At 36.7% G+C, this 25,552-nt stretch overlaps 1 protein-coding gene, 1 non-coding gene and 1 pseudogene across 2 annotated transcripts; 1 reads left to right on the forward strand and 2 right to left on the reverse strand.

The window, feature by feature from the left end:
• Window positions 1–1,469: 1,469 nt before the first annotated feature.
• On the reverse strand, window positions 1,470–3,796 carry LOC132295371 (pentatricopeptide repeat-containing protein At1g71060, mitochondrial). Its single transcript, XM_059793603.1, has one exon. It carries the CDS (start codon window positions 3,645–3,647, stop codon window positions 1,947–1,949), a length of 1,701 nt encoding a protein of 566 aa, XP_059649586.1. The 5' UTR covers window positions 3,648–3,796; the 3' UTR covers window positions 1,470–1,946.
• A 1,824-nt stretch (window positions 3,797–5,620) lies between these two features.
• LOC132296453 (O-fucosyltransferase 28-like) lies at window positions 5,621–17,877 on the reverse strand (annotated as a pseudogene).
• Window positions 17,878–20,616: 2,739 nt separating this feature from the next.
• On the forward strand, window positions 20,617–20,723 carry LOC132297759 (small nucleolar RNA R71). Its single transcript, XR_009479398.1, has one exon. It is a non-coding gene; the product is annotated as a small nucleolar RNA R71 (small nucleolar RNA).
• The last annotated feature ends 4,829 nt before the right edge of the window (window positions 20,724–25,552 follow it).

A 25,552-nucleotide genomic window follows, 5' to 3' on the forward strand; every position in this document is an offset into this window, starting at 1 on the left:
TTCTGCTATAACAAGCCTCTCGAAGGTTCTTCTCTCATCTCTCTCTCAGGTGGTCGATTTCATCTACAACTAAATTAAAAAGCTACACAATACATTTATATGAGACAGTTTATAAGTAAAATATACTGTATGTTTTTGATAATTTAACAGTTCATCCAGAATTTTTCTGAATACTACGTCAACACAGACAATAAATCCATGCTTGAGCTGCCTTATGCACAGTCATACCTTTACTCAAATGTTTAAACTTGGGCTCTATTCGGTCACATAGAATAGCAAGGAAAACAGAATCCTGAATCATATTCAAAATTGCTGGTACCAGAAAACAGAAACCTTCACTCAACCGATTCTAGACGCGTCTCAGCAGGGAGTTACTCTTTACGTATTAAAAAAACCAAAACAACAAAAATGGGAAAACTTCAACATTTTAATTCACGTCATTTCAGCACATTATTTCAGCAATCAAACAGTATATGTATACCCACATATACACATTGGGAGTGAATAAATAAGTACCTGCAGGTTGGAATCGAGGTTTTTGTGAGGGAGATCAGTGTCTGCAATTTGGACATTTTGTCATCTGGGTTTGCAGGAAAATACACGTCCCTGTGGTTGTAGAGATCATCAGGCGCTTTTGCGGCTTTCACCATTATATCTTCAGCTTCCCCTTGGCTATTACTACCCATCTCACTGAATATTTTGCAGACAACTCTTCAATGAAGAATCAGACAGTCTACGCACACACACACACGCACACAGGCAGAGACTTTGGGTGTCAATTTGGGCTGCACACAATAATATAGGACAACTGAAAATACTGTAAACCTTACTTGAATAGACCAGCGATGGCGTGATGTTAGGAACGGGGAATTGGTTAGAGATCTAACACATCTTTATTTGGCTGTCATCATACTTGCATTCTCATGTTCAGCCGCCCAAACTTTTTCCCCTACACCAAAAAGTGACCTTCAGTAGATGAATACCTGTACAATTTCTTCCTCCTATTTCTCAAGCTGTCAATCTAATGCAGGATACATCTTGAAGCTCATCCATCAAATTGAAATTTCGCATTACCTGTCACAATTCTCATACTTGAATAAACTTTCCACTCACTACTATGAAAGATCTACAGTGCTGCCTAACAAAACTATTATTGAGAAAAATCAGTTACCTAAACCATGAACGTCATGAGAATAAAAGATCTGAGTGGATTGCGAAGAGATTATACCCTCTTCCAGCATACAAGGAACAGAAAATCAGAATGCTAGAAGTGAGGGAAGTACAATGCACCTCTCTAGTCTTTTCAAATGCAAGCAGACTTGCAGTCATTGAAATGTTTTAGCACTTCTCCGGCACCATTTTTGGCTTCACGCTACTAATCTCCAAACATATGCATGCCTTTGTTGAGGTTTAGATTACAAAACACACACACACATTTATTGTACAGAAATGTGACTGAAGGGAGGAAGAAAAAGGAAGAAAGTAGTCTATTCAACACATCAAGCAAGACATTAAAAAACAAGAGCATCTATCACATACATGAATGTTGGGTTTGAAGAATTGTGGTAGCAAGAAATGGCTAAACCCTCGATTCTATTTAAATCCCTCCATCAGAATTAAACAAACAATCCAACTTTACTTAAAATTGATCCTGAACTTCTTGAAGAATAAAAAACAAATAAATCCTATTCTGCATTGGTGTCAAAAGCCAATAATTAGTGCCCAACATTTGTATGTTGCTTTGGAGTTCAGGATATAATTATGATAGAGTCGAATTCTAGCTATAGGCCTGAGTATCGTGCTTCAGCCGTCAGATGAGGTGAAGAATTCACTACTAAGCACGTGGACGACTGTCTTATCATTCATCAGAATACAGATGATTTGAGTAGTTTCTCTTATAGGATCTAAACAGTTGTGTGATCAATGGCATCGTACCTCTCCTGGACTTAACCAATCAGTTGAGTTTTCCGTATTTTCTCAAGCTTCTGACTCAAGATTAAAACAGTATCATTTTTACCCTCGTCAAGAAGAGCTTGCTTAAGATTACTAAACATTGGCGCAGGAGGCCTAATACCCATATCCAGCATCTCCTGAAAATATTTACAGGCATCGTCTAATTTATTCTCATGGCACAAGCTATTAATCAATGTCGAAAACATATGCATTCCAGGAAGGACTCCATTGGCCTTCATCTGATCCCAAACCCTTATCGCCATATCCACTCTGTCCTCATTGCAGAACATCCTCACTATTATCTCATATGTACTGACAGTAGGCACGCAACCCGCCTCATTGCTTATTTTCTGGAAAACTGAGTAAGCTTCTTTTGTTCTTCTAGTTTTTATGAGGTGGTGAAGAACTATATCATAAGTTCGAGAATTGGGTCCAACCCCACATTTCCTCATCTCCTCAACCACTTGATAAGCATCATAGATCCGCATCGACCAACAATAAGCCCCCACAAGTGCATTATAAGTTGGTGCCTCCGGAGTGAAACCTTTAGCCTTAGATAGTTCAAAGAACTGAAGAGCTTCACTAAGTCTCTTCTCAGAACCCAGTCCATTGATGAGAGTACAGTATACATGAGGAGATGGTTTGATATTCTTTCCTTCCATTTCATGAAACATTTCTATAGCTTCATTGTACTTCCTAGACTTACAGTAAGCATTTATCATAATTCCGTAACTCACAACATCCTGTTCGAACCCATCATCCCTCATTTCACGATAAACTTCATTCAACCTCAGCAGATTCTGCTCCTGACCCCAGCCTTCCAGGAGTATCGTGTAAGACTTGATATCCGGGGTAAATTTTCTGTTTTTCCATTTATCAAACACCTGCTGTGCTCTCTCAACATGCCTAGACTTGCTCAAAGTGTCAATCAATCTGTTATAATCTGACAATTCTGGCTTCATACCAAACTTCTCCATCCTCTCAAATGCCTCTATGGCTTCCTTAATCTTCCTCGCTCTTGCATACCTCCGAATGATCAGAGCAATTGTCTCTTTCGACAACAAACCCTTGCTGTTCATGTCACCCACCAAATTCCATATCATCTTGAACTGCTTGATTTTTCCCAGACCTTCGATCAGAACATTGTAGCTGTCAGTGGTGTGTTTGAAGTCTTTCTGCTTCTCAGCCCACCTGAAGAACGACAACGCAAGTGCCCCTGCGTTGCTGAGCTTTTTGAGAACCTCCACAACCAGTGTGGGGGATGATACTGCAACATTAGCACGATCCAACGCAGAGTGAATATCTTCGGAAGAATTTCCATGGCTCGATAGTATTTTGCAGAGTTTCTCTATGTCTTGGGCGATTCGGCTGCTTTCGGCATCTGGGTTCTTGTTATTGGCCTCAATAACAACTTGGGTATTCACCAAACCCTCACGGATTGATCTGTAAAAGCTGAAGAAATGAAGATTACTTAGATTGTGTAGGGTATTGGATAGGAACCCAATTGAATTCTCAGCACGAGTCGATGAAACTGGAAGGGAATTTTGACCTTTGAAGGGTTTAAGTGAACCAATTCCAATGGTGGGTCTAGAAGGAAGAGAAGGGTAATGAACGTAGGTTGCGATGGTGGTTTTCTGCAGATTGGAGCTTTCAATTTTTTTGGGTAAACGATTTAGGAAGTGAGAGAAACCCATTTGAGAGACGATTATATTCAGCCGAACTCAGCTGACAAAGAGGCAAATTTGAGAATATTTGATGGATTGCTTTAGCGCGATGGGATGAATTGGAAGGGGTGCGAATACTCTTTAATGAGTTGACAGTACACTCCTAAGATTGTAAAATCGCAAAAAAAACATTGATAAATTATTTTATGTCCTAAATATGTAAAAGTTTAATCCATACCATTGTTTAGATTTTTTATTTTATTTTTTGTGATGGGTGGAGTCATTTTTTAAATCAGAGAATCTGAATTGAATGCTCCATCAAGTGTTGAAGAACATCCCAACAATTTCTCCCAAAAATTGGAGGTGAGCTTTTTTAAGAGCCAAGTATGATTTTCAAGAGTCATGTTAGTGTTGTAGTCTCTTCAAATTTTATCACATGTGCTTTAAGGTGAGGTGAGCATTTTTTAAGAGCCAAGTATGATTTTTAAGAGTCATGCTAGCGTTGTAGTCTTTGGTTGCTCAAAATTATTAATATTTTAATAATTTTTAATCTTTAATAAAATAATTTTTAACCCTTTCCCACAGCTATATTTCAAATACCTATATGAAATATAACTATATTATAAAAAGAAATTAAACAATATAATATCCATTATGAATTAAAAAAATTAAAACAATACAAATTCAAGGGGTTGGCTCAAATGGGTAAGATTTTGACCTTGGTGCCTTAGGAAGTACTCCATATCAGATCTAAGGTTTGAATCCTCTTGGATGTAAACCGTTTCGTGAGAGATAGTGTGAGCATCGAAAAAAAAAAAAAATTAAAACAATCAATACAATGGTTGTGTTTGGAGGAGCTTCCTGATAGTCCTTTCAGTATAAAGGACTTGCAAAAATGATTTTGTAGGAATGAATTTGAGAGCAAAAAGTTGTTTGGTTAACATCACTATTAAGAAGTCCTTCTATATGCTAAAAGCGATTTTGTATGTTTGGTGGCAAAATGACGAAGTCCTTCTAATATTAAATAATTGCAAATTTACAATAATACCCTTATATGTAGCAAAAATAATAACTTTCACATCGAGACTAACAATAAAAATCATAATACCTGGTAATACCGTTCACATCATGTAATTTATACTCGGACAACTTCAGCCAACATTCACAAATTAGTAATTGCTTTATCATTGTCCTGGTGGGGCTTGGTGGCTCTGGTCCTCACTATCCAGTGCATTTTGCGGCCAATTTAATAAGAAACATGGAGTTGTGTGAGGGGAAGAAGAATTTATGGAAGCACAATTCGCATAATTATTACAACCTGTTGTGTAAGAACTGGTGGATGCTCTATCCAAAAGCATGTTGCATGTAGTTATTCAGAACAAAGATCATTAAAAAGTTTTAAGCTAAGAAACATCACCTTTAATTTTAAGTAGTTTACAAGTTCCTACCCAAGCAACTAAAAATTCTTTAGTTGCAGTAACCATGTTTGCTTTTGGGAAATACATACATACATATATATATATATATATATATATATATATAAATCAGATCTCTAAAATTCAGGTATAACCACATTGACAGTAGATTGAATGAGATAAACAGGAACATATATGGCTGTTAAGTTTAGAGAATTAGAATCCCATTAAAATTGAAATTGCTGAGATATTTGTTGAATAGGAATGCTAGTTTTAAACTTTCAATAGGAGTGAATTTCTACCCCCAAATCTCTTCATTGGCCCGCGAAATTCAAGATTGAGAGGAACATGCTGAAACAATGATCCACATTGGAGTCTTCAACTATATGGCGAAGGCAAATAGTGCAAGTGTTAACTAGGAAAAAAAAAATAGGGCAAGTGTCAGAATTGGATGAAAAATAATACGGTGTAGCAAAACTCAAATTTATTTTCTCTTAAACTCCAAATCCATATTAATATATCCATAACTTTGCATAATTTTCTTCCGACTCATAAGAATTCTTTCAAGATTGTGGAGAGAGAACTTGCTTAGCGAGAGAGGGGAAGTGGTGGTGGTGGTGCGACTGTGGCGGCAGCGGAGGTGGCCAGGTGGGTGGTGGTGTATTGGTGATGGCGGAATAGGCCAGGGTGAGACTTAGCCGGTGTTGTTGTAATTTGACTTGGGTCACAATCTTCACTGGAAAGCACCGAAAATGAGAGGTCTCCAGTATCATTTCCTGCAACTTCATTGCTTCCCAATCCAAGACTTCTGATAGGATTTGGGATTATATCATATTATACCAGAAAGTATGAACTAAAGATGAAAAAACAAATTCAATATCATAATGCATAAACTAATCTACGTCATTGAGCAATTAGGAAAATATTAACTAAATCAGAAAGTATGAACTTGAGATGGAAAAACATGGTTCAATGCAACTCTCCTTTCTTCGAGGGAGAGATGAGACTGGTTTAGGAAACAAATGGGGGTAAAATTGTCGATGTAATTTTTTACTTAAAAATATCGGCTGACTTCGAGAACGTGAGTTTGAAAAGCAAGTTTTGTAGGCTTCTTTATAATGGACTTTATGGGACTTTCACGTTTTTTAGAAGTCCATTTTCCCTGTTTTGCCAAACGCTCAATTTTTTCCATAATGGACTTCCTAGGTTTGGAAGCCCGTTTCAGGCCGCCAGGCCCCAGAAAGCCCAGCCAAACATAGCCAATATGAATTTAAAAAAAATAAAACCATACAATACCATTATAAAATCAACTAGGAAAAAAGTGAACATATAGATTCTAATATCTCATTTTGTCATTCAATAAGCCATGCTTTCACAGCTAGTACAACTAATGTTGTCATTGATTTTGGGTCTATTTGCATTATTGACATCTCTTCAACTCTTTACTTATTTTGAATCTCCAATTGTCTAGTGTTTTCTTTATCTGCTTTGCCTGTTTCTCGTGGTATTTGAGCGGCTGCAAGACTTTGAGATTGATAAAGGGCCGTTACATTATCAAAGAGGCAAATTTAAGAATATTTTATGGACTGCTTTAGCGGGATTGGATGAATTAGACGGGGCGCAAATATTCGAGTTGCCAGGCCACTGTTAAGAGCATGTAATCTCCCCAAATTTGGGGTTAGTATTTTCCAACAGCCACGTCACATTTCCAAGAGTGTAGCTTCTCTGAATTTCACATGTGTTCTAATTGTGTATTTTTAGATTTTACTATTCAAAAATATTAATATTTAATATTTATTAAATTTTTAATAAAGTAATTTAACCCTTCTTCCAGCTTCTATATTTCAAATAGTTGTATCATAAAAAGAAATTAAACAATATATATATCTATTATGGATTAGAAAAATTAAAACAATAAAAATACAAGGGGTTGGCTCAAGTGGGTAAGATTTTGACCATGGTGCCTCATGAAGTATCAGATCTAAGGTTTGAATCCTCTTAAATGTAAACAGTTCCTTGAGGACAATACAAATTTTTTTTTTAAAAAAAAAAAAAAAATTAAACCATACAATACCGTTATAAAATCAACTAGGAAAAAATTGAACGTATAGATTCCAATATCTCATTTTGTCATTCAATAAGCCATGTTTTCACAGCTAGCATGATTGGCATCGATTCTGGATCTATTTGCATGATTGACATCTCTTTAGTTCTTTTTTTATTTTGAATCTCTAATTATCTAGTCTTTTCTTTATTTGTTTGCGTGCCTCTCGTAATATTTGGGAGGCTACAAGACTTTGAGATTGAGATTTATAAACGGCTGTTACATTACTAAATTTTGGCCAGAAGATTTATCCTTATTTTAGCTCTACTTTGTCAATTTTTGTCCTTGTGGTCGTTGTAATGGTTGACATTCTTCAACACCAGGTGAATAACTTTTGCCTATGCGTGTCGATCCTTCAACTGAACTTGGTATCGTTGTTGCATTAGTTGATAGAGTAGATGGATTTGAGTAACCAACAAGCTCACTATCATTAATATAGATTCCACTCTTTTCTATTGTTGTTGTTATTTCCTTTTGTTTTTCCCTTGCTCATCAACATAATGTAAATGTCATTTATTGTTGTTATTCAAAATATTCCAATAACTGTCTAACTTAAATTTGGTGCGAGTTTGACTACCAGTTCTTTAGCTGCTATCATCTAAACTAAAATAATAATAATAATAATAATAATAATAATAATAATCAATAATTTTTAGAAGGCAAATATTTATAATATTTATGAGTTAAATTTAAAACAGTAAAAAACCTACCTTGTACTCATTTCTTGCCCACTAGTTGGATTCCTTTCGATCTGGTCCATACATCCAAAAATTTGGTAATGAAAGACCAATGATTCAACAAAGCGTTACTATTCCGTTTAGGTGTTCGAGCACCACTAATATATTGCTTAGAACTTTCAATAATTTGGATCCGTAACGTTGACTTCTGTTGGTGTAAATCGATTACTGCATCAGAACCAATGGTCATCCACGCATAACATAAAGCCTCATCTTCGGTTGTGGACCAATTGGGAGGCCAGTTAACCTTTTGCTTTTTAAAATAATTATTTGATTGGTTGAGATAAGAGTTATAGTTGAAATATGGTTGAATGGAATTCAACTTAACTATTAAAAAGAAAGCTAAGATTAAGAAAAATGACTTGATAGTTATAGTTATAGGTTGAAAGAGTAGAGAATATAGTGTTAGAAATAAAGAGAGTGTATTGTATTAATGTGTAAAATATAACAATAAATAGGGGTTTATATAAGAGCCATCATGTGTGGAGAGCAAGTGAACCTAAACCCTATATGGTAAACGTAAACATGGTAACAAAATATTATATAATATATTATAACAATATATGATAACAATATATTCTAACATCCCCTCTCGAAGTCAAGATGGGTTATATGAAACCATCTTGAGTTTGAAAACAATCATTTCACCTTGATGTAGCTGACGTGGCACTGATGCTAACGTGGTTGATGACATGGCAACTGAAGTGGCAGATGACTTGGTACTACTGATGGCACCTCTACTGCGTGACAACTGACGTAGTAGGTGACGTGGCATAACTATTGGCACCATAGCAGAATGTGTCTAACGTTGCACCTATACTGACATGTCAGGTGACGTAGGGTGGATTTGTGAAGTTCTTAGAGGTACGTGCACAGTGTGAATAGGTTAACATTGTCATCCCCGATGGTAACTACTATAAACTGATAATGATGAATTTGTGAAGATTCACCACATTGAAGGCGTGTGTGAGCGCACGATGACCACTGATGGGTGTAATAGATAGAAGATTAACTTCAGAGTATTGTACCTTTGTAGGAGGGAATCTTGTCACTTGGCGTAGTAAGAAACAATATGTTGTGGCCAGATCCAGTGCTAAGCAAAATTTAGAGCCATGGCTCATGGTATATATATGCGAGATGTTATAACTGAAGGCTTTGTTAAAGGAGCTGGACTTTAATTCTAGGGATCCAATGAAGCTTTTCTGTGATAACAAAGCTGCCATTAGCATTGCTCATAATCCAGTTCAGCATGATTGTACTAAACATGTTGAAGTGGATAGACACTTTATCAAGGAGAAGTTGATAGGTGGATTAATTTGCACTTCATTTGTGAAGACAGAACATCAGCTTGCAGATTTTTTGACAAAGGAAGTGTCAATGATGACTTTCAATTTGGCATTTGACAAGCTAAGTATTCGAGACATTTATGTTCCAGCTTAAGGGGGAATGTTGAAAAAATATATATAAAAGAAAGAAACAATGCATACGTTGTGGTCCTTCCGTCCTTTTCGCATGTAAGACATCAACCTTCGACGAAAACGTTTCCCAAGATAACTTGCCCTCGTCCATTCCATCGATCCATTTTATAAAATTTTGATAGTTAAGGTTGATGGTTTTTGAAACCCTTCAAAGATCCTATGACCACGCACTGCCTTAGCCATGTAACCATTATAGGTGTACATAAAAGTATCACTCTCAAGAACGAGAATGTAGTCCAATGCAGCTAGCTGATTTTGGTACCGCTTGAAATGTTTTAACTCCTCTTTTGTTGCTAGAGTGGAATGGTATAATACATTAGGATACTTGGCATATAGTACTTTAAGGCCTTCTTTTCTATAGATTTCCCCTGTAACTATGTAAATTTTGGTAGAGAAAGGGATCCTAATTGTCTCAAGGAACACAACAGCTTCCCTAGGGGTTATGGGGCACACCCCTTGCCGCCTTCTCTCCGCACTATTTTTCCGTTTTTCTTTCCAGGGCTTTACCCCACCCCAGAGTTCCTGCAGCTCCTCAGCCTCCAATGAGGTCAAATTGTGATTGCAGCCAGTAAAAGCAAGTATGTCCTTTTCATATCTCAAATACAAAGAAATATTTGCTTCCCTTTCTTTCTTAAGTATATCTACCATCTTCTTTCCAAGTTCTTCAATCTCCTTTCTAAAATAAAGAGCCCCATACATTATTCGACACCTCAGCCTTTGGATTAAGGAGACAACGTTATTAGCCAGATGAGAATCAGTGTGGCTAAACTCTATCACATTATGTTATTTTAATAACGGTAGGACATGTCCTTTATAATAAGTAGGCTTTAACCAAGAGATCGGGGCCATGCAGAAGGACTCCACAGATGCAAATTCTGGAGGAAGAGTCTCTACTACTTCAATATCATCTTTTAGCAATTCCTTAAAGTGCTCCCAATCAAATATGTCTTTAAATTCACTAGGGTCACTCTAAAAGGATTTATGATCTAATTTAGGAAGAACCAAGGTTGCCTTCATTATCTTTGCAATGGCAATCATATCACTTATCCCAGTTTTTATTTGATTTAATCCTCCATTAGCATTAATCTGAATATAGCCATTTGTAAAAGATCCATTCCTTATATCTTTACTTAATCGGTGAATGCATTTATAGTGATCGCTCTTGTCATTGCTCCAACTCTGTCTAGTCTCTTCTTAAATTACCCTCTCCGAACTACTTATACGTTGTACATTAATGTTGCTTATTATTAGCAACGCGGAAAGCACCACTAGCAATATCAGTGCTCCCACATAATGGCGTATTTGCCATAATTGCCCCCATTCACCCCCTAGAGGACGGCAATGGTAGAGGTGGTTGGCTAAGGTTTTCCTTCTCATCCCACTACCGTGTACCGGAATTATGTCATGAAAGAGAAACTGGTGGTTATGATGAAGCGATGGTATAAACAACTTCTATTCCATTCAATTTCTTACTACTCACCCATACAATGACAAGCGTAATATCACGTCTTCGCTTTTTATTTTCAGACTTTCAATTCTTCAATAACAAGGACTCCCACGAGTCTATTAAAAAAGAGTTTTATATGTACTAAAGTACATTATAGGATTTGCAAGAAAAAAACAAACCATTAGATCTGAATCGACGATCGTTCCGCCCAAGCTCACGCCTAGGGTTTTACAAAGACTACCGCGCCCTCCTACTCATCAAGGCCTGGCACTTACCCCGACAGCCGGGTATAGGTCACGCACTTTAACGCCATCCATTTTCGGGGTTAGTTGATTTGCAGTTGATTATTACGCACTCCTTAGGGGTAGGAATGGCAATGGGGCGGGGATCTCATTCCCCATCCCCATCCCCGGTCAAATTTTTTACCCCCATCCCCTCCCCCATACCCTTTTAAATTTCAACCCCCTCCCCCGTCCTCGCCCCGCCACGCCATGCCACATTTTTTTTAAAATTTCAATTCACCTTCAACAAAATCAACACAACTATAATATTTTTCAACCTAATAATTTAATAAAGTTTCAGCACAATTATAACAATTTAAAACATATTATTTCAACCCGATCAAATTTATAGCAAAATCACATATAACATTTTTTGGAATAGTCTGGAAATTTTCAACATGATCAATCAAAACAAATAACATTCTTCCAAAAACAACTATGCTGCGAGGGAATAGATCTAGGATTTCAGAAGTGAATATATTATATATATAGTTATGTAATTTAGTAATATTTTATAACATGTAAGGATAGTATTGTAAAAATGAATTATAAACGGGGCGGGGTTACCCACCCCCGACCCCGCCCCGCTCCCCGCCGGGGTTTCAAATACAATCCCCATCCCTTCCCCATTTACATAAATGGTTCCCCAAACCCGCCATAACAAGGGCGGGGTGGGGCGGGGACCCGCCGGGTATGGGGATTTTGCCATCCCTACTTGGGGGATTTCGATGAGAAACCATAGTCCTTAGAGAAATAGCTGATTTTAAATATTGGAGCAAGATTTTACCATGGTTGGAGAATAACAGAACTTTCTATACTGAAAGCATATTTGATAAAAGAATTTGAGATCATAGACCTTGGGTCTTTTCGATATTTTTTGGGTATTGAAGTTTCTAGGTCAAAGAAAGGGATCTTTGTTACCAACGAAAATATATCTTAGACTTATTGGAATGTTTTGGAATGTTGGCTTGCAAACCTGTTGATACTCCAATTGAACAAAATCGCAGGCACGTGAATACACAAATCATACACCTATAGATAGAGAAAGATACCAAAGGTTGGTTGGGAAGCTAATAGGAAGCTAATAAATTTGTCAAATTCTCCCCTTGAAGAGAAACATTTGATTCTCCCCCTAAATAATAAACCTGATTTTCAATAAAAGTAACGACAATTATCTTTGTTGAAGGAGGGTGATAGCATTTGTATCACTTTTGTGTGGCAGAATACCCCAAGAAAATACACTTGAGTTCTCTCGGATCCAGCTTACTCCGGTGTTGTTTGTGGATATGAGTATAACAAACACAACTAAACACTTTGGGTGGAATATGAAGAAAAGTTGGAATAGCCTGTGCTTTGGATAATGTCTGAAGAGAAGTTTGAAACTAAAGGACTTTTGAAGGCATTCTATTAATGAGATATGTTGCAATAAGAATAGTATTTCCTCAAAAAGTTTTAGGAACGTTCATAGCAAAGAGTAATGACTTAGCAACCTCTAAGGGATGGCGATTCTTACGCTCCTCTACTCTATTCTGCTGGGGTGTATCAACACACGAAGTTTGATGAATGATGCCATGAGCCTAAAAATAGACACTAAGCCCTCTCTTAAAATACTCTCCTTCATTATCTAATCGTATAACTTGTACTCTTGTGTTAAACTGGGTTAAAACCATTTGGTGAAAGGATTGGAAGGTGGCAAAAACATCACTTTTTTCTTTCAACAAATAGATCCATAAAACACGAGTGCAATCATCAATAAAGGAAACAAACCATTTAAAACCTAAATGATTAGGAACACGAGATGGCCTCACACATCACTGTGAACAATTGAGAAAAGCACAAAATTTTTATTAAAACTTGAAGGAAAAAAAGTGCGATGGTGTTTGGCTAACGTCCACACAACTATCACAATGAAAATTAGAAACATTAATTCTGGAGGATAAAGATGGTAACAACTTATGCAAATAACTAAATGAAGGGTGTCCTAATCTTTTATGCCATAGCCAAATCTGCTCTTCTGATGTTGACATGCCAACTATTTGATTTGCTTTTCCATTCGAAGCCCAGTTTATATCCAAGTAGTACAAACCACCTCTTTCTTTACCAAGACCAATTTTCGCTCCCGTAAGAAGGTCCTGTAAGATACAATGAGTATCAAGGAATGTTGCGGAACATTTAAGAGCCTTAGTAATTTGACTAATGGACAATAGGTTATCAGATAAACATGGAACATATAGGATATTAGAGAGAGACATCGAAGAAGTAATTGGAATGAAACCTTCCCCAGACACAATAGCAGTAGATCTATTTGCTATTTTAACACTCTTTATACTAGGATGAGTGCTATAAGAAGAAAATAATTCAGATTCATATGTTATATGATTAGTAGTACCTGAATTAATAATCCAAGATGACTCAACACGACCAAAAGTGTTTAAGGTTAATCCAAAGTTACCTGTATTGGCTGAGTTACATGAAGCATCTTTTGAGGATAGGTTATGAGCATACTCTTACATCATTTTATCTACCTGAGCTTGAGAATATTATGGATGGGCTGTAAAAGAATATTGTGCATCAGACTACACATCAAAGGTTGTATGTTGTGCTCTAGAATTTGAGTTATCCCTTTTGTTTCCACCTTTCTTATGGAACAATCTGGATAACCTTTCAGCTTAAAATAAGTCTCTCGAGTATATCCAGCCTTATTACAGTGTGTATAGAGCAAAGACTCTTTGGTTTCAGGTTTCCTTGAGAAAGAGGGAACCAGTGCAGTTGGAGTCTGCATAGTAACTAAAGCTGAACTCTTCTATGAGACACCTGTAAGCATGGTGGCCTGACGGAACTCCTCACGTCGAACATAGGCATATGCACTGCAAAGATTAGGAAGAGGATTACGCCCTAAAAATTGTACTCTGATTTGACCAAGCCTTGGGTCGAGGCCGGCTAGGAAATCATAGACCCTTTCATTCTCAATTCTTTTCTTTAGCTTTGTTGTATCTCCAACACCTATGAAGCACGGACACCAACGGCACATGGGTACGACACGACACGGATACAGCGACACGACAAATTTCAAAAAAATAGGACACGGACACGGCGGGGATACGCATATAAAATAATATATATATATATATATATATATATATATATATAATTATATATTCAAAATATAATTACTAGAACCTTTCACATTCATTTTTTTAATAACAAACATGTATATATAAATACAAAATTGCAAATAAAACAACAACAAATAACATGACCAATTTCAATAATTTTATCTTTGTTATAAGAAAAACATAGACTAGACAAAATAAAAAAATAAATGAAAAAATAAAGTTGATCCAAATTCCAAACGAAGATGTGCAGAAGAGACATAGTTATAATGGGCTAAATAATATGTGCATGAATAAACATATATACTTTCAGTCTCTCACAAAGTCTTGTTCATGTAACTTAAAAAAAAAAAAAAAAAATGTTTTGTTCATGTACAGAGATAATTAAAGAAGAGGAGAGACTGAGAGAGGAAGTGAGAGAAAATAAATTTACTGTGTAGTACTCTAGTCTGTAGTTGTTATTTTTTTTTTCAAAATTTTACTTTTAAAATTCTAAAAAATTACATCAGTTACCCCATTTATCTTTTAAAAAAATTACAAAATATACCCCGCCATGTCCGAGCCGTGTCCCCCACGTGTCCAAGTCGTGTTCACCCGTGTTTGAGCCGTGTCCACCCCATGTCTAATAAAAAATAATTTCTGGACACTTCATAGAAGTGTCGGACACGTGTCCGGGCCTCAGATACGCGTGTCCGTGTCCGAAAAGTGTCCGACACCGGTACGAGACCCCTCGGAGGAGTGTCCGTGCTTCATAGCCCAACACACTCCATATCACATAGCTGGAGAAAATCCAGCTCCTGCCAAATGGCCTGCAAAGCAGAAAAATAGTTAGCCATCTCTTCCTTTATTGTCGAGTCTCATTTGCCCTACTCCTCAGTTCATAAATCTGAGAAGCATCACTACCATCAAAATAAGTTTGAACCATGGCTTCCCAAATAGCATGAGCTGTAGGAAGTCGAATAAAACTGGCACTAATATCCAGAGTCATTGAGTTAAGAAGCCATGACATCAACATGGCATTCTCCTCCAACCAAGTAAAGAAAGAAGGTTCAGTATCCACCTACTGTTTCTTCACTCCAGTTAAGTACCCCAACTTTCCCTTTCATGTGATGTACAACTTCACAAACTGGGACCAGGTAGAATAATTCATCCCATCAAATTTGTAAGAAGTCATTTGCACACTCATGTTATCAAGTTGATTTGTCACAATCGAAGGAATGGGCGGTGCTATACTAGAATCAGAAGATTTAGAGGTAACAACAGACATGTTTTGATGTGTATAGTGTTTAGAATCTAGGCTTTAGGGTGTTGTCCAAGACAATTGCACACCAAAAGAACAAGAATATGAGGACAAAGAGAATAGGTCAGCGGTAATCGCTCAGACCCATGAAACTTTTCTATCTTTCTCACACTATTGCTATGATACCATATTAAAATTGAATAGAGAAACAAAGTATGAAAAACAGAAGGCAAGAATATACATGGTTCAGCCACTAGGACTTACGCCCATGACACACAAAGCCCAAAGGGCTACATATTTTTTATTATAATTATCTCTCTTTTCATGCTCAATACAATGGTGAAGATTCATTTATATGAGAGAAGAAATAATGAGAACAGAAAGAGATAGATATAGGAAACAACATTAATACTAAAATATTTTTCTCCACAAATTCCTCTAGTATCTTCAATAAAATGAAACATCAATAATGGAGGATTTTCCTCCATTGATTCCTTCAATAACAAATATAACAGTAAATCTTCAACAATAGGAAAGAGCATCAATACTGGAAGATTTTCCTCCATTGATTCCTCTAATAAATTTTCAACACTCCCCCTCAATTTGGAGCATGAATGCCATGAATGTCCAACTTGCAATTGAGATGACGAGTAGCAGCAAGTGCAAATGATGAAGAGGTGTAACAAGATGACCTCAATAAAATGGATCGAAAGATCCCAAGACGAGTAGCAGCAACCTCAATTGATGATGAGGTGTAAGAAGAAAACCTCATTTAAAGATGAATCCGAAGATCCAAAACGAGTAGCAACAATCTTGATTGATGAAGAAGAGTAAAAAGACCACCTCAATAAAAATGGATCTAGAGATCCGAGAAGGGAACCAAGAATGGCTCTGATGAAAAAAGAGAAATGAACAAATAACGTTGACTGCTCTGATACCATGTAGAAATTCTCTTTGTAAAATTTTCTGCCTTATATATTAACATTAACATTTTGTATAAGTATATATAGGAAAGAGGGAAAGCTATACAAGGAAAAGAATAAAAAATATTCCTACAAATCTGTTCCTAATTTACAGCAATTAATCTATCCTACAATCTTGTTCTAATTTACCATAATGAGAAATCAATCAAATCTCTAAAATAAAAGGAAATAACATATATCTTCCAACACTCCCGCTCAAGCTGGAGCATAAATGTCTCGAATGCTCAGCTTGTCGAGTGCCAAAATTAAAAGTCATACTTGACACTCTCTTTGTCAAAAAATCTACAAGCTGATGTTCTGTCTTCACAAATGGAGTGCAAATTAATCCACCTATCAACTTTTCCTTAATAAAGTGTTTATCCACTTCAACATGTTTAGTACGATCATACTGAACTGGATTGTGAGCAATGCTAATGGCAGCTTTATCATCACAAAAAAGCTTCATTGGATCCCTAGAATTAAAGCCCATATCCTTTAACAAAGCCTTCAGCCACAACATCTCGCATATATCATGAGCCATGGCTCTTAATTCTGCTTCAACATTGGATCTGGCCACAACAGATTGTTTCTTACTACACCACGTGACTAGATTCCCTCCCACAAAGGTGCAGTATCCTGAAGTTGATCTTCTATCTATTACACATCCTGCCCAGTCAGCATATGTATATCCTTCCACTTCGAGATGACCATGGTTAAAGAATAGCAGACCTTTCCCAGGAGCTGATTTTAAATACCTGAGAATCCTGGAGCAAGTTCTAACACCTCACCTGCCAAATCATGGTCCTTAGCACAATAACTGATTTTAAATATTGGAACAAGATTTGACCATGGTTGGAGAATAACAGACCTTTCCATACTGAAAGCATATCTAACAAAAGAATTTGAGATCAAAGACCTAGGATCTTTACAATATTTTTTGGGTATTGAAGTTGCTAGGTCAAAGAAGGGGATCGTTGTTTCCCAACGAAAATGTGTCTTAGACTTATTGGCTGAGAATGGAATGTTGGCTTGCAAACCTATTGATACTCTAATTGAAACAAATCACTGCAGCCACTGAAATTTTGTGATGGCCTAATAGCCGTCCGATTGGTTAAGAAGTGAAACATTCTTGATTAATTAAATTTCATGATTGCAGGTCCCAACAATGGACACGTGTCAAAGTCCTAAAGGCCCAGACCTTTAAAGAAAGTGCAATTTAATTCAATTTCAAATTTGAATTTATTTCCAAATAAAGAGAGATACGTATCTATTGATTTGGGGGGTTTAGCACAATCACGAGGGATTTCCAAATCGAATACGCCAACCTTTGGCCTATAAATGTAAGGCTATCCTACACACTCAGAAGGACAGACAAACAGAGATACACAGACAGAGAGACGAACAGAAGATCGAAGCTCTGCCGAAACTCTGACTCAACAGAAACTCCAAATTTTCTGAAGAAGAAGAACAACAAGCGTGCCATATCTACGCCATTCCTTATCAAAAGCTTTCAGTCACCGTTCTAGATCAATCCCCGTCAGCCCTTGTTCGAAGATCTATTTGAGCCTTCTTCAACCAGAAGAACAACAAGCACAACCAAAGCCGTGCCGTTCTTCATCAAAAGCTTTCACTTACCATTCGAGATCAAGCCTCGCCGGCCTCGTTCAAAGGTCCACTTGAGCCTTCTTCAATTTCGAAAAACGCAAACACAGTCTAACCACCGGCCCAAGATCAAGCTTCCGAAGCCCTTACGCTGACGTTCCAAGGAGATTCAATCAGAGGAAGATTCTAGACTATAATAGAATCGCCAATAGAGAATTGTACCTCTTTTCTTTAAATTAATAAAATTAATTATTTGTCTGCATTTCTGTTCCTAGATTTAAGGAAACAAAATTTGTGTATACAATCATAGGTTAGGTGAATGCTCAAATGATACACCTATAGACAGAGAGAGATACCAAAGGTTGGTTGGGAAGTTAATATATTTGGCAAATTCTCCCCCTGAAGAGAAGCATTTGAATCTCCCCCTGAATAGTAAGCCTGATGTTCAACAAAAATAACGTCCATGGAAACAATTATCTTTGCTAAAGGAGGGTGATAGCATTTGTATTTTTTTTTTTGTGGCAGAATACCCCAAGAAAATACACTTGAGTGCTCTCGAATCTAGCTTACTCCGGTGTTGTTTGTGGATATAAGTATAACAAACACAACCAAACACTTTGGGTGGAATATGAAGAAGAGTTGGTGATAATATATTCTAACATGTAGATGGGTTGGATGCGAGGTGAATGATGGTAGGAGTTGATGTATTTATAGAGGAGAAAATAAAAGGTTTTTTTTTTAAAAAAAAAAAATTAATTAAAAATACTTTTTGGCCCAACACTATACCTTAACGATTATAATGTCCGTAGATATGCAAAAAATTTATTTTAATTTTTTTGAATTTGTCCGGCTAGCGTATGCAGGCCCATGGATAATGGGAATTTGGCTTTTAGGATTCGGGACCGGTTCCGTGTCAATGACAACGAAATCAACGGGGAAGAAAAATTTATCAATCTTAATCAATACATCCTCAATGATACCCCTAGGTTTTTTGATGGATCGGTCGGCAAGTTGCAAAACCACCGACGTCGGTTTCAAGTCTCCTAAGCCTAATTTGACATATACCGAGTATGGAAGAAGGTTAACACTTACTCCTAAGTCTAAAAGAGCCCGATTAATAATATGATCTCTAATAATGCATGAAGTGGTAGGTGAACCAGGGTTTTTAAACTTTGGAAGAGTGTTATGCTGCAAAATTGAGCTTACTTGCTCGATTAAGTCCACTTTCCTAGGTGCTTGGCTTTTGTTCTTCATCTTTTGGGTGCATAAGTCTTTCAAAAACTTGCCATAAGCCGAAATTTGCTTGATTGCATCCAAAAGTGGAAGATTGACCTTCATTTGCCTAAACACATCCATAATTTCATTTGTTTTGGCCGTTTGCTTGTCAATTGAAATGGATCCTTTTAAGGCATCCGGCAATGGAGCTCTTGGCTCAAAAATCTTTTCAGAAATTTTCTTTGAAGTCTCTTTAACACGAGAAGTTTTGAAATCATTTTGCAAATTTTTCTTTTCAAAATCACCTTTCAAATCACTTTTCAACACATTCTCATTTGAAAGATCATGCATATGCAATGAAGGAGGAATATGATAAGAAACGGGATGGGTGTCAACTTTGGGTTGCACCGATTCACTCTCTCCCTTGGACATGCCAACTTGGTTGTCCACAATCTTCCCACTTCTTAAAGTAGTCACCGCATTGACATGCTCTATTATGTAGCCTTCCGATAAGGAATAAGTCTCCACAACACATTGTTGCTTAGGTGGGGCGTTCAGAGGCATTTTCCCTTTCTCTCTAGCATTTAAAGTAATAGCTATTTGCCCTACTTGGGTTTCTAGCTTAGCAATGGATTGAGAATGAGAATGAAGCAATTGAGTGTTCGCCTCTAGAGTGCCTAGAGTGGTGAAAAATTTCTCTTCAAAAGCGGGGCTCCTAGAATTTCCTTCAGAATATGATGGTTGATTAGGAAAATGAGAATTAGAAAATTGATTTCCTTGTAATTGAAATGATGATCTAAAACCTTGGGAACCTTGGCTTTGCATTGGAAGTGGAACATACTTCCCTTGATAACCACCTTGGAGAGGGTTTAAGCCTTCCCCTTGGTTCCTCCAAGAGAAATTCGGGTGATTCCTCCAGCTAGGATTATAGTGATTGCCATAAGGATTGTTCCCTTGATTAATAAAAGTTGCATTGACTTGTTTATGATGCTCACTTTGCACATGTCCAAGGGGACGATTGGAAGTAGAATGTAAAACACTTGAACAAGTCATACATGTCTCATTGGATGCATGATGGGAATGGTTAGGGACGAAAGATACTTGATTTGCCGAGTTTTGGTTGATCAAGAATTGATCAAACATTTGAGATAAGGATTTCATCTCGGCGGCTATTTCATTGGAATGGTCAACTTGATGTAAGCCAACACTCTTCCTTCCACTTGAATTCCTACCATTCTTAGAAGATAAAGTTCGATGCAAAGAATTTTCACTCATACTCTCATAAAAACGCCACACGTCGTCCTCATGCCTATCAATGTAAGAGCCACCCATAGAAGCATCAACCATGCCCTTATAATTGTCGGATAAGCTCTCAAAGAAATATTGAACTAATTGCTATTTGGGCATGTCATGATGTGGACACTTCCTAAGCAATTCATTGAATCTTTCCCATGCCTCATGGAACGTTTCCCCATCCTCGTGTGAAAACTCTCGAATTGCGGTTCTCATGGCATTGGTCTTACTGCCCAAGAAGTTATTGAAAAAGGCCTAAGATTGTTAAACTAATATTTTTCCTTGTCTTTAAGGGTGAATGGAAAAAGTTTAAACCTTAAGACCTCTTCCGGCATGTCCGTGTATCTCACGGTAGAACATACTTCAAGAAACTCATCCAAATGCTTGTAAGGTTCTTCACTAGGAAGTTTATGATAGTTAGGAAGCATTTAAATGGTTTGTGGTTTAATCTCATAGTGGTGTGCTCTAAATCGTGGTAATTGAATGCATGTGGGTGCGTTGTATTCATTAGGCACATAGTAATCTCTTAAAGCAAGGGGAGGATTAGCAATTGGAGGTGCAACCTAGGAACCTTGATTGCCTTAGATGATGGGAGGTTGTGGAGCATAGATTGGCCTTGGCATTCCCAATGGAACTTGGCTTGTTGTTGTGGTGGGTGAATGAATGGCCTCGGCATGCCTAATGGTACTTGCATGTTATCATGATGCACATTGGGGTGGAGGATACCTTGTTGGTCTATGTGACCAAGGTCCTCCACATAGTCCTCATTATGTCCTTCCATTGATGAAATGGATTGACTAGAACTTCCTCTTCCCCTAGGGTTTAGAACAATGGATTCAAGATGAAAATTTAGAGGGACAAGAGTAGGTTTCAATGATCTACGACCATGCATGTACAACAAATCACAACAAGCAACAAGTAATGAACAATCACTTCACCTTAGCAACAAATCAACTATCAACAAACTTCCTCTACATACAATGTTCCCATACTATCAACAATATGTAAAGAATAATAAAATTACCTCCACGTGGGCTCACGATTTATCTAAGAATTGAAATACAAGCCTCTACGCGGGCCGACGATTTAACTAGAGATTGAGTTAAGAAAGAGCTCACAAAGGGTCCTTTAGCACTTCAATTCAATTTTCAATTTTAGCTTTGCAAAATTTTTTAGATTTTTGCTTTTTCCTTGCTTTTGCTTGGCTCTTTACTTGAAATGCTCCTTTGCTCACCTTCTAGCTCAATGCACCTAGTCAAACAAAAACCAACATAATAAATAACCAAAATTAAAATAAAGTAAAGACACGATCAAAAAAGTACTAATTCTTAATTGATTCCACAAATACCACGTTGCCTTCAATCAATTCCCAGCAACGGCGCCAAAAACTTGGTGTTACAGAACGTGGTCGTCACACAATCCAAACCAAAGTTTGTGTAAAAGAGAGTGGTATTGGACTATGGTGAGTGTGGCCAAGTTTTACATTTATAATGTGCCACTACTACCTTTCACTAAAAATATACCTAGGGCGAGTAGGGATCGTCCCAAGGGATTAGTGGGGTCATATTAGGTTGTGAAATCGAGATTAGGGTTAGTAGGTCGAGTGATCAAAAGATTGGTTGGTGATTGAATAATACTAAGATGCGATTTAAACTAAAGTAAACAATTAAATGCAATAGGGAGAAAATAAGAAAGAGAGATCTTGGGGTTTAAAGATCACCATTAAGCATAGCTTTTCTACACCTTTAATGAATTATTAATGAGGGGGAAAACTGTTAGGATATGTGTGCCCTAGCATAGCAAATTCTAATTTTGGATTGTAGAAGTCATGGTTTCTTGTCTGGATATTATTATTAAAGCATTATACAATTGGTGAATGGAATGTATTATTTTTCGATTCTTTATGGAATTGATGGTGTCCGCTTGATTACAAAATATATTTATATATGTATGTAATGGCAATTAATACTATGATATAAATTAGTAATCATAAATGGTTTAAAGTCGGTAATTATGGATGGACATTTAATTAGTTAAGACTTAAACCGAGTCCACGATAGATTGAGATATATTGCGAGAGCTGTCGTATGCAATTGCTCTCTATCACAGTCATGGCTTTTGACTCTCAAGCATGAGAGAAGTATAGACTCTTTTATTAATTAATAATTACTTTGATTTGCTCGGCGGATACCTCGGGATCCTTAGATCGACACTTTGGGTAGTTATGTAATTAATAATTAGAGGTCTATATTCTCAATATTTGCATCAGTGCTATTTGTATTTATTTTGTTTTGATTATGGTTGATCACAAATTAAATTCGAAGGCTTTCGTATGTTTTAGACAAATGTTTTATATATATATTTATTTAATAAATTATTATTATTTTTTGTCAAATAAATATTTTATTGTGATCGAGCCGGAAATAATCAAAGGTAACAAGATAATTATATTAATTATGTTGTCGGATTGATGGCTTTAATTATCCGATAAATAATTAAGCATAGAGGGGTCAAAGTGCAACATTGACTTAGAGGTTATTTACTATTTAATTGGAGTGCAATTAATTTCTTTTAGTGGAGTAGAAATTAATTTATGAATTAATTGAATTGGGTCCATGGTTTAATGGACCGGACCAATTATTAATTTATAAGAGCCAAGAAAATAGTAAGCCCAAAAGGATTCTCACCAATAGCCCAAGTTGATATTGGAGTCATGTTAGGATTGAGAAAGTTGAATTAGAGATGGAGAATGATTTATTGTTTCCTTATTCTTATTTTATTTTGCCTATATATACATGAGTTCATGTATATTTTAGGGGTGACTTGGAGAACAAGAAAAAGGAATACACTTTCTCTCTCTAGATTTTAGGGTTTTGTTTCTCTTCTAAAGGAGGCTACCACCAGCCTAGATTCCAAGGTCATTCATCAAGGCATATTGGTGATTCCCAAAGGGAAGATAATAATCAAAAAGAAGGAGAAAGGATCTTGCTAAAGGGATCTACAATAAGTGAGAACATTCACTTTAGAGGAAAGTTCAAAAGGTTTACTCAGACCTTTGATGTGAGTATTCAATCTGTTTATTGAATTATGCATCATCTTTTATCTATCTTTGCATAAAACTTGTCTCCATGTAATGAATCAAGATCTATGATTGCAAATCCCTCAAAAAGTTTTAAAAATTTGCACGTTTCCTAACAGTGGTATCAGAGCACATGGTTTGATTCATTACTAGAGAACATGTGTTTATAAAAATCATATTCATGGATCCAAATTATATATACATATATAAAATTATTGATATATGTTGATGTATGATTTATTATGTTGATATATATTAATACATGTTGATGTATGTATAATTGTGAATGGATGATGATGTGTGTTTGGGCCATGGATGAAGCTTATAGGTATATAGAATGTAATTTTATTTTTGGATGAATGTAATTAAGGCTTTGTTTTAGCCGTTTGAAAATTCAATGATGTAATTTAATTTTTTCCATTGTATTTCAAATTGTAAGTATTAATTAAAGCCATGTAATATTCATCAAAGGATGCTATGAAGCTTCAAGAGGGTCCGAAAGGGTTAAATTATGCTTCAGTAATTTTTTGGAATTTTTCCGAATTTTTCGGGAATTTTTTGAGGCTTAATTTAATTTTCTGGGATTTTTCCGGATTTTTTGGAATTTTTCCGGCGTTTTTCCGGTGGCCGGAGCTTCGCCGGCGGCGAGAAGAGGCGTCGGAGGTGGCCCGGATCACGTGTGGCAGTGCCTTGGTGAGCCTGGCGCGTGTTCCACACGCGCCAGGAGTGGGCTGGTCAATGACAAGCTGGCGCGTGGATCTCACGCGCCAGCCAAGGAGTTGGTACACTCCACGCGCGGAAAGGCGCGTGGAGGCGCTTCCCACGCGCCCCAGGCCCGTGGGAGCGCGTGAGGGTGCATTCCACGCGCCCCAAGCGCGTGCCAGCGCGTGGGGGCGCGTGGGAGCGCGTGCAGCTTGCCCTAGGCGTGTGCCAGCGCGTGTGGGGTCCTCCGGGCTCGTTCCAAGCGGCGTTTTGCTTCTCCTGACGCGTACAAGCTTCCTATGGGTGTTTACAGACAGTTGAAGGATGCCCGTACAGCAAGGATAGTTTTTAAATGTTAAAAGCTGAATCCATTGGCCATTTATATTGCTTCTGTCTATTATTTGATGCATGGAATAATTTAATAATTGTTATAATTGTTCATGCATTGGATCCATGATTTTTAATTAAATGGCTTGATTTATATTAATTAAATTATGAAGATAAATTGGACTAGATTGCTAATTAATTTGAGGGCATTTATTGGGAAACAGAAAAATTATTTTTAAAAATTATTTTTTGCCTCAAATTAAAGATTAGTGAATCATTTAACATCCATATATTTTCTAAATTTAATTGGATTAAAATCAAGGCGTTTTGCATGCATTAAATCATGAATTAAAAACCCTAGTTTTATATTATTAAAAATTGAGTGGGAGCGGAGATTTTTATACATTACCCCATGGCCTTCGTAATTATAACCATTATGATTAGATCTTTAAAAATAAGGCTCCACGCATGATTTAAAGAGTCTAGATTACAAGAATGGTTGTCTCACGAAAATATATTTATTAAATAACCATTATAGTTAGATCTTTAAAAATAAGGCCCTACGCATGATTTAAAGAGTCTAAGCTATTAATGGCAATATATTTAATATTTGTGTTTCCGTTGGAGCATTAATTATGTTATACACTCAATCTAAAATCAATAGTATTAGCTCCCCAACGGAGTGGTCTATACTAGGTGATTTTAGAAAGGCTAAATCTAATCGGGAATTATTTCATATTTAGATAAGGCATTGTCTAAAGAGATATGGAAATAATGAGTTATTCTCGTCAATAAGCAATAATGAATTCCGCCAACCGGATAAGTTATTGGCATATTGATTGTCCGATTTTTCATGCAATGTGGTTGAGGGACCCACAATTAATTAATTGTTTTATACTTGCATGATTATTATTATTCACTTTATTTATTGTATGAATGC

This window comes from Cornus florida, unplaced genomic scaffold (assembly GCF_030987335.1).
Source record: "Cornus florida cultivar Cherokee Brave unplaced genomic scaffold, ASM3098733v1 CherokeeBrave_3.0.0_Hap2_Chr02, whole genome shotgun sequence".
NCBI classification, from domain to species: domain Eukaryota; kingdom Viridiplantae; phylum Streptophyta; class Magnoliopsida; order Cornales; family Cornaceae; genus Cornus; species Cornus florida.

Excerpts from the sequence above, each read along its gene's own strand:
- LOC132295371 (XM_059793603.1), bottom strand. The coding sequence starts at position 3,647 with ATGGGTTTCTCTCACTTCCTAAATCGTTTACCCAAAAAAATTGAAAGC.